Raw genomic sequence first — 12,468 nt, 5'->3', positions numbered from 1 at the left:
TAGAATAGTTCATAAATTCATAAAATATAAGAGCAGAATGTTGCCATTTGGCCCAACGCGTCTGCTCAGCCATTCGATCATGGCTGATCTCGTCCTGACCTTAACTCCACCGTCCTACCTGTTCTCCATAATCTTTCAACCAATTACCAGTTTAAAATCTGTCTAACTCCTCCTTACATTTACTTACTGTCCCAGCATCCACCGCACTCTGGGGTAGCGAATTCCACAGATTTACAACCTTTGGAAGAAGCAGTTTCTCTTCAACTCTGTTTTAAATTTGCTACCTCTTATCCTAAGACCATGACCTCTCATTCTGGAATGCCCCACAAGTGGAAGCAGCTGCTCCACGTCTACTTTATCCATACCTTTTTATCATCACATCTGCCTCAATTTGATCTCCGCTCGTTCTCCTAAATTCTAGAGAGTATTGGCCGAAACTGTTCAATCTCACTGCATACGACAAACCCCTCATCTCCGGAATCAACCTAGCCTCTGAGCTGCCCCAATGCCACCTCATCTTTTCTCAAATAAGGGGACCAATAGTTTTGTTGGTTGTTTATGACCGCGCAGATGCGATGGTCCGAAGGGCCTTTTCTGTGCTGTAGATCTCTAGGCCCTGTGACTCTATGCGCTAGGTTTGATTGTATTGACATTAAATGTTATAGCCTCAGCACATGTGGCTATCAAGTTCTTCCTAAATGTCCTCAAATGCTGAAGTGAAGTGATGGCCCATTAAGTCTCTTTCTCCTGTCCCCTCCACTTTTCAACTGTGAGGAGCATGATAACTACTTTATCATGAAATGAAAACATTCCGACCAGCTGCCTCTGCCACATCTCTTACTATCCCTAGTCCACCCAGCCAACCTTGCTCCACAATATCCCCTTGCACTTGTGCTCAACTCGCTTCTTTCTCTAGTTTCTCTTTTATTTCCCCTTGTGCCCTCTGCGAGTTCACCATGAGTCATATCACCTGTTCCCTTGATCCCATGAACACTAAGCTATTGATCACCCCACTTTCCCTCCTGGTCCCTGTGTTGGTCAATATTGTTAATCATTGTCGCTCTTTAGGGGTCATCTCTCTTTCCTTTAAATCTGTCATCATTCCTCTCCTCAAAAAAACTATTCTTGCCCCAACTATCCTTTTAAACTACCACCCCATCTCCAAACTCCCTTTCCTCTCCAAAGTCCTTGATTGTGATGTCACCTCAAAATTATGTACTCCTCTTTCCTGGAACTCCATGAGGAACCCCTTGATCAATGACAGTACCAAAACAGCCGTTAGAAAAGCGATAAATGACATTCTATATGATTGTGATAAAGGAAAGAATCCCTCTTCATTCTTCTCAACCAGTCTGCAGACTTTGAAACAGTTGACCATGCCATCTTCCTTCAATACCTTTCCACTATCATACAGCTGCATAAGTTTGCACTCTCAGTTTTCCTTCTTATCTAATCTTAGCCACCGTATCAATTGCAATGGCTCCTCTTTTTCTTGTTCCTGTACCATTATGCCTGGTATCCTCCAAGGGTCTATTCCTCGCTCCATCCTACTTCTCAACTATATGCTGTCATTTGGGGACCCTTGGAGAATGCAGGCTTGCTTTGTGGAACAATTGGTTTGCAAAACTCTTTTGAAGCTGCCACATTCTTGCTTCCAAATTCTTCCATGGCCTTGTTTCACCCCAATGGAATATCCTCCAGTCCCACAACCCTCCACGATATATTCATGCTCACTGAATTCTGGCCTTTTGAGCATTCCTGATTTTAATTGTTCCACCATTAGTGGCCTTGTCTTCGGTTGCCAAAGTCCGAAGCTCCAGAATTAATTCCCTCCATCTCTTGGCCTCACTTTCCTTCTTTCTTCTTCTCAGACAGTCCCTTGGAGTCTAGGATGACTTTCCTCCTTTAAAACATTCCTTAAAATCTACTTTTCTGATGAAGCTTTTGGTCATGTGACCTAACCTCCCCTAAAGTGGCTCGACTCATGTTTTGTTTTATAATGTTCCTGTGAAGTATCTTGGTATATTTATTGTGTTAGAGTTGTTGCTGTTATTGCTGGATCAGACTTCTGGAACTGTCTCCTTACTAGTACTGCGGGTTACCTGCATGAACCACAGTGGTTCAAGAAAGTGACTCACAAATACCTTCTCAAGGGCAATTTGGGATGGGTAACAAATGCTGGCTTACCACATACCATGAATTTAAAAAATAACAGTGAAATGACTGAAAGCAGCCACCATTATTCAAAGTTGAGCAAAGATATCATCTCAATGTTTCAAAGAAAAACAGTTACTTTGTACATTTGGATCCAATGTTTAGAAATCCCATATCAGTCCAGCTGCTAGATACTGTTATCAAGGACCACATTTCCTTCATTATTCTTGCGACTAAAATAGGAATCTTCCAGGAAGGCTCAGAAAATTAGGAAGATCCAAATGATTTAGGTCCCAATCTCAGTTGGGAGATCCAGCATCATCTTGAAAAAGGTTGGAGTCCATCTTGCCTCTTGCATAGAAACATAGAAAATAGAAGCAGGAGGAGGCCATTTGGCCCTTCGAGCCTGCCCGCCATTCATTGTCATGCTCAATGCCCTGATTCCATCTCCACCCCCATATCCCTTGATCCCTTTAGCACCAAGAGCTATATCTAATTCCTTCTTTAAATCACATAACATTTTGGCCTCAACTACTTGGTAGTCAATTCCACACATTCACCACTCTCTTGGTGAATAAATTTCTCCTCACCTCAGTCCTAAAAGGTTTACCCCTTATCCTCAAACTATGACCCTAGTTCTGGACTCCCCCACCATCGGGAATATTCTTTCTGAATCTACCGTCTAATCCTGTTAGAATTTTATACATTTCTATGGGATCCCCTCTCACTCTTCGAAACTTCAATGAATATAATCCTAACCGATTTAGTCTCTCCTCATATGATAGTCGCGCTATCTCAGGAATTAGCCTGTTAAACCTTTGCTGCACTGATTCCATAGCAAGAACGTCCTTCCTCATGTAAGGATAGCAAAAGTGCACATACTACACCAGGTGTGGCCTCACCAATGCCCTATACAATTGCAGTAAAACATCAATATTCCTATACTCAAATCATCTCGCTCTGAAGGGCAACATACCATTTGCCTTCTATATTGCTTGCTGTACTTGCGCGCTTGCTTTCAATGACTGATACACGAGGACACCAAGGTCTCGCTGAGCATCTACCTCTCTCAATTTATACCCATTCAAATAATAATTTGCCTTCCTATTTTTGATACTGAAGCAGATAACCTCACATTTATCCACATTATATTGCATCTGCCATTCATTTACCCACTCAGTCAGTCTGTCCAAATCCTGCTGAAGCATCTCTGCATCATCCTAACAGCTCACTCTCCCATCCAACTTTGTATCATTTACAAATCATTAATATATAATGCGAACAGTTGGGGTCCTAGCACAGATGCCTGCAGTACCCCACTAGTCACTGCCTGCCAATCAGAAAAAGATCCATTTATTCCAACGTTTTGCTTCCTGCCTGCTAACCAGCTTTCTATTCATCTGCAAACATTACCTGTAATAAATATCATGCGCTTTAACTTTACACATTAATCTGCTATGTGATACCTTGTCGAAGCCTTCTGAAAGTCCAAATAAGCCACATCTACCGGTTCTCCATGGTCAACTCTACTAGTTACATCATCAAATAATTCTAGTACATTTGTCAAAGCCTGTTATGCCAGAAGGGGAGCATCCAAATGTGGACACACCCTACAAATAGTGCAAATACCTCTTTTCCCCATGATAACAAGACATTCTCCTACCAACCTTGCAAACATCAGTGCGATAAGTGCGGGTGGAATAAGCCCAGTAGAACTGTTGTGATTCCAACCTGTAGATTTTTCCTTTCCAAATCTGGCAATAGAAGGGTCATAGGTACAACCTACTATAACATAAGTACAGCCCTTTCCAACAGCTTTGAATGTTTTTTTTTGCCATATCTACAGGAGGGTATAATGTTCTGTGTCATCAATTCATGGTTGCTTTAATATCTGGTACATATAGTTTGGTCAATTTTAGGTAATTTCTCCCAATTAATGGTTACCTGCCCACTCAATGAAATGAAATGAAATGAAAATCGCTTATTGTCACAAGTAGGCTTCAAATGAAGTTACTGTGAAAAGCCCCTAGTCGCCACATTCCGGTGCCTGTTCGGGGAGGCTGGCCCCTTACCTTCAGCTTAGCTAGAAGAATCTCATGTTCATTCAGTATTTTCCTGGTTTCATCCACATTACTGCCAATTTCAAGAAGATTTGGTACTGATTCAACCAACTGAAGTTCCACACACATCGCAGACTGAAATACATAAGTGTTTGATTTATGGGAGATCAGAATTACATTTTCATGTTACTTACACATATAGTTAACACAAAACTGTAATTAGTACTTTCAAAACACTTGAAGTTTAGAATTTCAGAAAGGTTAGCTAATATTGAGGCACACAGAATTTTGCACAGAAGTGGAGCGACAAGCTGGAAAGCAAAACACAGGCCAAAGTTCAATTCTCTACATCACAACTTAATAAAACTATAGGGTATTCACTTCAGAGAGAGAGAGAACACTTGCCTTTAGTATAGCTACTACAATTCTTGAGTCTCCTGTTTGTACAGCTACAGTACTAATTGTCGTTGCTGAAGGTCGACCTCCAGAATCGCTTTCATTGGACATGGTCTCTTACTTTCCAATTGATACAGCTGATTGATTAAACCTGTAGACAGAATTTTCAACTGAATCTAAAAGTTAGGCTGTTAAGTAACTGATAAAAGACAATAAAATTGCAGTGCTCACTACTGAACATGTATTCAGGAAAAGGGCTCAGCTAACACTGTCTCAATATTCACAGCAGAGAACAGCTAGTTAAAAATAGATTGAAGCAGCATGTGTTGTATCACTGCTTTAGGAAGCTGACACACCCCTATTTTGACAGCACCAATCTGCCAGTCCTGCTCCATTATCAGCATAGAAGCACTGGATGCAATCCTCACACAACTTAAAATGACCTTGGACGATCAAATGGAAACAATCACAATCTGAAGGAAATGATTTTGTCCCACAGCAAGAGCTGTAAGCAAAAAGCTATCTTAATTAAGTTTCCAGCTTTAATTGCTAACACATGAATCTTGACAGAGCTCTTGCAAAGTTTTATTTCTGAACTTATAAAGAACACCAGTGGTTTCCAACTTTTTCAGTAACATGGCACATTTCAATGAGACAAACAATTCCACGGCACACTCTTTTTCAGCTGAATTGATTGCTCATAAATATCACATTTACTTACATTTACTATTGTTACGGTCTTACTGGAGAGGTTAGCAACATCATGCATACAACAAGCTAAATAAGAATCAAATGCATTAATGTTTAATTTACCACAGAATACATTGTCTTCGACAGCGAGCACAGACACATTTTCAAAATCTGCCCAAATATTTCTAACTATTCATCGCCCTAATTCAGTTCCACATGCAGTGCTTAGTTCATGCACCCAAATTTCACCTTTTCAGGTGATGAGTTACAGCGCCAGGGTCCCAGGTTCAATTCTCGGCTTGGGTCACTGTCTGTGCGGAGTCTGCATGTTCACTCTGTGTCTGCGTGGGTTTCCTCCGGGTCCTCCAGTTTCCTCCCACAAGTCCCGAAAGACATGCATGTTAGGTGAATTGGACATTCTGAGTTCTCCCTCAGTGTACCCAAACAGGCACCATATTGTGGCGACTAGGGGATTATCACAGTAACTTTATTGCTGTGTTAATGTAAGCCTATTTGTGACAATAATAAAGATTATTATTAGATCAGGGATATAAAACAGATCAAGCAAAGAAAAATAGATATGGTCAATTTCGCTGCATCTGCCAACTTGCTTTGTCTTGTTTTATGATCAATAAAAAAATTTGGTTTCTATGGTGACTTGTAAAAACTAACACGTCATCTCAATTTCATCCTTTGGCCACCTGTTTTAGAATGTTCACGTTTTATAATCGAAAGACCATTACCTCACTTTTATTTGATGAATAATTTTCATGAGTTTTATGAGCTCTAATTTTGGTTGGATTGAATATTGTTTAAGATGAAAAAATATGTTTGTTTTACATTCATTTTCATTCCCTTTGGACAACATAGGGGCGTACGGTAGCACAGTGGTTCGCACAATTGCTTCACAGCTCCAGGGTCCCAGGTTTGATTCCCGGCTTGGGTTACTGTCTGTGTGAAGTCTGCACGTTCTCCGCGTGTGTGTGTGGGTTTCCTCCGGGTGCTCCGGTTTCCTCCCACAGTCCAAAGATGTGCAGGTTAGGTGGATTGGCCATGCTAAATTGTCCTTAGTGTCCAAAATTGCCCTGAGGTGTTGGGTGGGGTTACAGGGTTAGGGGGATAGGGTGGAGGTGTTGACCTTGGGTAGGGTGCTCTTTCCAAGAGCCGGTGCAGACTCGATGGGCTGAATGGCTTCCTTCTGCACTGTAAATTCTATGACTATTTCACGGCATTCTTGGACAGTTCTCACGGCACACCAGTGTGCCACAGCACACAGGATGGAAACTGGAATATACTAATGTTATTCAGAAAAGTGATTCAGTGTTGCAATTTCCATTCTGAGAAATAAAAAGCAATATAAGAAAGTGCTGCAGAGTTACAATTTACACCTCACATAGTTACATTGACATAGGTTTTGCCCAAATGGCAACTTTACTGATAAGCAGAATATAACTTGGTAACTAAAATTACACATAAAGCTTTGCAGGGGAAATGCAATATCTGGAATTATTTACCAGTAAACACTGACAGAAATATGTTTCAATTCATAGGGCAGTCATGATTGTATTTTTCAATCTTACAAATCAATGTTAGTATGATTATAGAAAAACAAATCCTTCTAAATCAATAAAGAACTTCAAAAGCAAATGTTGTAGGTTCTAGCCAATATTTCCAACATTTCTTTGCTTAGAATTCATAACCCGAATTCAGAAAAATTAGCTTGGGAATTTCAACCCAAGTTAACAGTGTAAAAATTAACATTAGGCCACCACCCGAAAATGCTCACAATTCAACTGTTACTGCATTAAATTGACAATTTCAGTTCAATAGTGGATAAGAATGGTTACAGCAGTAAATCAGGAGCATTATTCTGAGGTTGAAAGCAAAGGAATGTTGTTGCAGTAGTGTACAGGGTCTTCAATCACACCTCATAGATTCTATACTTGCCCAAAACTGGTACCAAAACTTTCTATTTCCTAGAACCTAACCTGGAAATTCACCCATACTTGGGGACAATTTTAACCGTGGAAATTGGTGTAAATCAGGTGATAATGATCACAAAATAGATTCTGTACTGAGGCAGTGGTGCTGGACTTGTAATGCAGAATCCAAGGGTAATGTTCTGGGGACTAAGTTTCAAATCCCTTCATGATCGGTGGCAGATTTTGAATTCAATGAAAAACCTGGAATTAGAAGTCTAATGATGGCCCATCGAGTTTACTAATGCCCTTTAGGGAAGGAAATCTGCTATTCTTATCTGGTCTGGCCTACATGTGACACAATGTGGTTGACTCTTAATGGCCTTGCCAACCGCTCAGTTGTATCAAACTGCAACAAAGTTTACAAAAAGGAATGAAACTGGACGGACTGCCTGGCATTCGATGTAGGCTCCGGAAACGACATTGGCAAATGCAGCCCTGTAGCCCTGTCGATCTCGCAAAGTACTCCCGCTGCCAAAAGCTTTAAAGGGACTTCCGCGTGAACAGCTAGAATGTCCATCTGTTTAAGGTAATAGGCCATTTTACCATGCAAACCAGGCTTGTATTATGTAGTTAGAACCTCCCAGGTTTGATTTTAAATAACACATGGCTGGAGAAGATGTTACGCTTATTGCATTCATGTGTCCAAGCATTTTACAGACAATGCAATGGTCCTCAGTTTTGAGCAGGAGGGAAGGCTGTGAAGGCATTTGAGACAGTGCAGAAAATATTTACAACAATGGTTCCAGGCATGAGGAATATGAATTAAAAGGAGAGATTGGAGATGATGCAGTTATTCTCCTCCAATAAGGGAAATTTGAGCTAAGATTTCATTGAAATGTAGAAAATCATGAGGGATCTAGACAGAAACTGTTTGCATTTTTAGAAGGATTGAACAGGGCATCAATTTAAGGTGGTTGACAAATTGAACCATTAATGACATGACAGTAAAGTTATTTTAAGCAGCATATGATTCGGATCTGAAATGTACTGCCTGAGAGAATGATGGAGGCTGATAAATTAGGGCTTTCAAAATAGAATAGGATAAGCACCTGAACAGTAAATTATTGCTGGGATGTAGGGAAAGGGCAGGAGAGTGGGACTAGCTGAGTTGCTGGTGTAGAGAGCTGGCAAATACAAGACAGGCTGAATGGCCTCCTCGGCACTGTACAATGCTGTAATCACTGTTGTCATTCCACAAACTTTTGTGCAGCATGATCTTTCCTTCTTCACAAAAATAATGTTGGCCGCTGCCAACCTGGACTACACGTAACCTCCCTGCATGTCAATACTTAACTGTGGGCCAGCATAGTATTCAAACCACCTGACATTTTGCAGATCCAAAGCTTGTGAGTTGCTCCTTCAGGGGCTGCAGATTGTCAGTGGCATGGAAAAGTGGCTTGGGCCTCCCAGCAGCTGGGGTAGAGGTGGGTACAGACAGGCCCAGTCTCCTCGTCAGTCATCTAAAAAGTAAAGGCCACAAAACTGGTGTGAATGTAATGGAAGTCCAAAGTCTGATAATGGCCTGCACTATGCTTCTGGCTACTTATTGTTGACACTTCACCCCATAAAGGAAGCAGAAGCATCAGGAATTATTGAATTGTGATGTCAAATAGTTCAGCTGATTTGGCCCATGTTTTCATAATTGAACTGTGCTAATCACTCACAGCTGAATATATATTCAGCTGCACGAGGGGCATCGCACTATAATTACTCTCGGGATGAAGAACTATAAGTTACGAGACTAGATTGGAGAGGTTGCATCTAGTTTCATTGGAGAAAAGAAGGCTGGAAGGAAACTTGTTCGATGTATTCAAGGTCCTGAAGGATATGGACTGGTTAATTGTGAGAAACTGTTCCCATTCGAGAGCATCGAGAACTGAAAGGCACAGATTCAAAATAATTGGCAATGGACTAAACATGACGTGAGGAACAATTTTTCACCCACAGGGTGGTTGGAGTCTGGAATGAACTTCCTGAGAAGGTGGTGGAGACAAGTTTGATTGAGATATTCAAAAGGGAATTGGATGATCAACTGAAAAGTGAGAATGTACAATGTTACAGAGGTAAGGCAGGGGAGTGAGACTAGGCAAAATGCTCCTTCAACAATCCAGTGCAGAGTTGATGGGCTCTTGCTGCACTGTAAAGATTCTGTAAAATCTGGAAAGGGCCAAGCATCTGTCTTGCAGATGAGGGGTTCCTGACCAATACTCTCTTTAAAATTTACTAGTTGGGCTTTGCTTATTTATTCTCATTGCTAAGTCTCTTTTAATTTTTTGATGGACCACGTACATGCATTACTATAAGAGAACTAGGCCCATGCTACATGGCTGTGTACCCCTGCAGCTTCGCAAGAAAATTGCGCATGACTCACTTCTGCGGTAAAATGTTTGTGGATGTACTCAGACTCATTTTTGGAGTTTTATTTGATAATTTAGTGCACCCATTCAGAGGAATACAGGATTGGTCACCTGTATACAACAAGGCAGGGATTCTCTGATCCCAGTGCGCCACGCTTCTGCTACGAGCGTGGATGGTGAATTTGACACTCAGCCAAATCTCCATCCTCTGCAGCGGGACCAGAGAATCCCGCTGGCATGAATTTTCAGAGCACCCGCCCCAAGTGTGCAAGTGGTATGTAGTATTGTAATACTTCCAGGTCTGTAATAGGGCCGAGAAATAGAGCAGGGGCTGCAGAGGGGGTAAGTTCGGCGAAGAGAGAGGAGAAGAGGGTTTCTCAAACGATTCGGCCTATGATTTAAGAGAGCATTTCTCATACCTCCACCTCACCCACGAGCAATGCCTAGGGTGACTCAGATTCCACAAGATGATGATTACAGAACTGCATCACGTCCTGAAAGAGGACTTGCAGCCTCACACCAGAAAGAGAGTGTATGGCACTACTAATGGACTGAAAGTTAATAGTCATATTAGACCTCTACACAGCCTGATTATTTCAGGCAGGAGTGGGTGACATACATGCCCTTTACAGCATTCAAAGAGAAGCAGGATACATGGGCACAGAAGCATGTGTGCTCAGACTTGGCTTTCCTTGGAACATATCTTGACGAGTATGGCTCCATCATTCCCCACCTTAACACCCATATGGAACGCTCCATCACTGCATTCCCTTGTCCAGGATGCTGCAAATAAAAACCACCAATAACCTTTATATAAAATCTATATCCAACACATATCCACTATGAAAACAAAGTTGAATTATTCATGCTTATGCATCCTCTTTGTGCCTATCTTGCAGGTGCCTTTGGCTAGCCTACTGCTTGTATGCAGTTCTACCCCAGTTGCTGCAGCATCACTGATGGAACATTATTGACTTTCATTAAGGGAGACTGCAGTGGTATTCCAAGTTGTCCTCAAGCAGTTCTAGGCAGATACTATATCGTCTTGCATCTTTGACTTTGTCTATATATATGTTTCTGGAACCTACCTCTTCATTCACCTGAGGAAGGAGCAGTGCTCCGAAAGCTAGTGATTTGAAACAAACCTGTTGGACTTTAACCTGGTGTAAGACTTCTTACAGAATATTTGAGCATACGAAATGGGAGGAAGAACAGACCAAATGGTCCCTTGAGATGGCTCAGCCATTTAATATAATCATCGACCTCAACTCCACTATCCTGCCAGCACCCCATACCCCTTGATACCCCATGAAAGCAAAATCTGTCTACCTCAGCCTTAAATATATTCAAATATATTCAACAGGGAGCATCTGCAACCCATTGTGCTAGATTCCAAAGTTTCTTAACCGTTTGAGTGAAGAAATGTCTCCTCATCCCAGTCGTAAATAATTGACACCTTATCTTGAGATTATGCCTCCATGTTCTAGATTCGCCTGCCAGGGGAAACAATCTTGTCTGTTTCAGTGAGATCGCTTCTCAGTCTTCTCTTTTTTAATGTTTTTATGAAGTCATTTATCTATATACGTCAAGCACAATCAAGAAGAGGACAAACAGGAATCACACAACAAATAAATAACCAACACCCCAGCACCCCACCCTCCCTGCTGTTACCCTCCACCCACTCTGCCTCTTTTTTTAACCCCTCACCTGCTCACACATCGCCTCATCCACTAATAATCCTAGGTCCAGCCTTCACTGCAGGTGCTGGGCACCTCCCCCGGTCCACTTGCAAGTCCACCCAATGTGGCGCGTGGGCTGAAACCATGATTGCCGAGTACCCTGAGTCAACCACCCCTGCCAATAAAGTCTTACCCACCACAAAAAAAGACAATTTGAGAGTACATCCTATGCACATGGGAGAAGCACAAAAACTCCTTCGCCCTCAGCCTCCCAAACTTCCACAGGTCCCCCCTCCCCCCACGTGCTCTATGAATCCATTCAGCTCCTTCGCCACCACTTACACGTTCCCCGATCTCGAGCTTGACAGGTCCAAACCTGGGTCAATGACTGTGTTAAAGTCCCCCCCCCCCCCCCCCCCCCCCCCCCCCCCCCCCCCCAATCAACCGGTGCGAGTCCAGGTCCAGGATCTTCCCCAGCACCCGCCTCATAAAGTTCACATCATCCAAATTTGGGAATAAATATGAATCAAAACCACCGGCAGCCTCTCCAGCTTCCCACTCACCATCACAAACCTTCCCCCCGAATCTGCTCCATATTCCCCCCCTCAAATGCCACCCGTTTATTTACCAGCACCGCCACGCCCACGTCTTCATTTCTAATCCCGAATGGAAGACTTGCCTTGCCCATCCTTTCGTTAGCCTTGTCTGATCCCCGATCTTCAAGTGTGTTCACTTCTTATTCTTCTAAACCAGAGAGAATACAGGCTTAATTTACTCAGCCCCTCATCATAGGCCAATTCTATCATCCCAAACATCAATCTAATGAACATTCGCTGCACCACCTCCAATATAAGTAGATTGTTCCTTAAATAGAAAGACCAAAATTACACATAAAACTGCAGGCCAGAGTTCTGTCCAATTGTAGCAATATTTCCTTATTTTTGTACTCCAACCCCTTGTAATAAAGGCCAACATATCATTGGCTTTCCTTATTGCTTGCTGTACCATCATGTTGACTTCCTGTGTTCCTTGTACAAGTAGACCCAAGTTCCTCTGAATATCAATCTTTACAAGTTGTACATATTTTTTTAAAATCTGATTTTATATTTTTTATGACCAAAGTGAATAGCTTCACACTTCCCCATATTAT

General features: G+C 42.0%; 1 protein-coding gene across 2 annotated transcripts in view; it reads right to left on the bottom strand.

Annotated features, from left to right (window-relative positions):
- ccdc141 (coiled-coil domain containing 141) overlaps positions 1 to 4,875 on the bottom strand; it is a 272,222-nt gene extending 267,347 nt beyond the window's left edge. For both annotated transcript variants that reach the window (XM_038789287.1, XM_038789288.1), the window contains exons 1-2: positions 4,620 to 4,875; positions 4,227 to 4,349 (exon numbers count right to left, since the gene is read on the bottom strand). In XM_038789287.1, the coding sequence (XP_038645215.1) occupies positions 4,227 to 4,349; positions 4,620 to 4,721 (225 nt within the window). In that variant the 5' untranslated portion in view covers positions 4,722 to 4,875. The remainder of the gene's footprint in view (positions 1 to 4,226; positions 4,350 to 4,619) is intronic.
- Between the last annotated feature and the right edge of the window lie 7,593 nt (positions 4,876 to 12,468).

The sequence above is a fragment of the Scyliorhinus canicula genome, chromosome 2, assembly GCF_902713615.1.
Source record: "Scyliorhinus canicula chromosome 2, sScyCan1.1, whole genome shotgun sequence".
Taxonomy (NCBI): domain Eukaryota; kingdom Metazoa; phylum Chordata; class Chondrichthyes; order Carcharhiniformes; family Scyliorhinidae; genus Scyliorhinus; species Scyliorhinus canicula.
The sequence above is the reverse complement of the archived record's forward strand: the minus strand, read 5'-3'. Positions and strand labels throughout refer to the sequence as shown.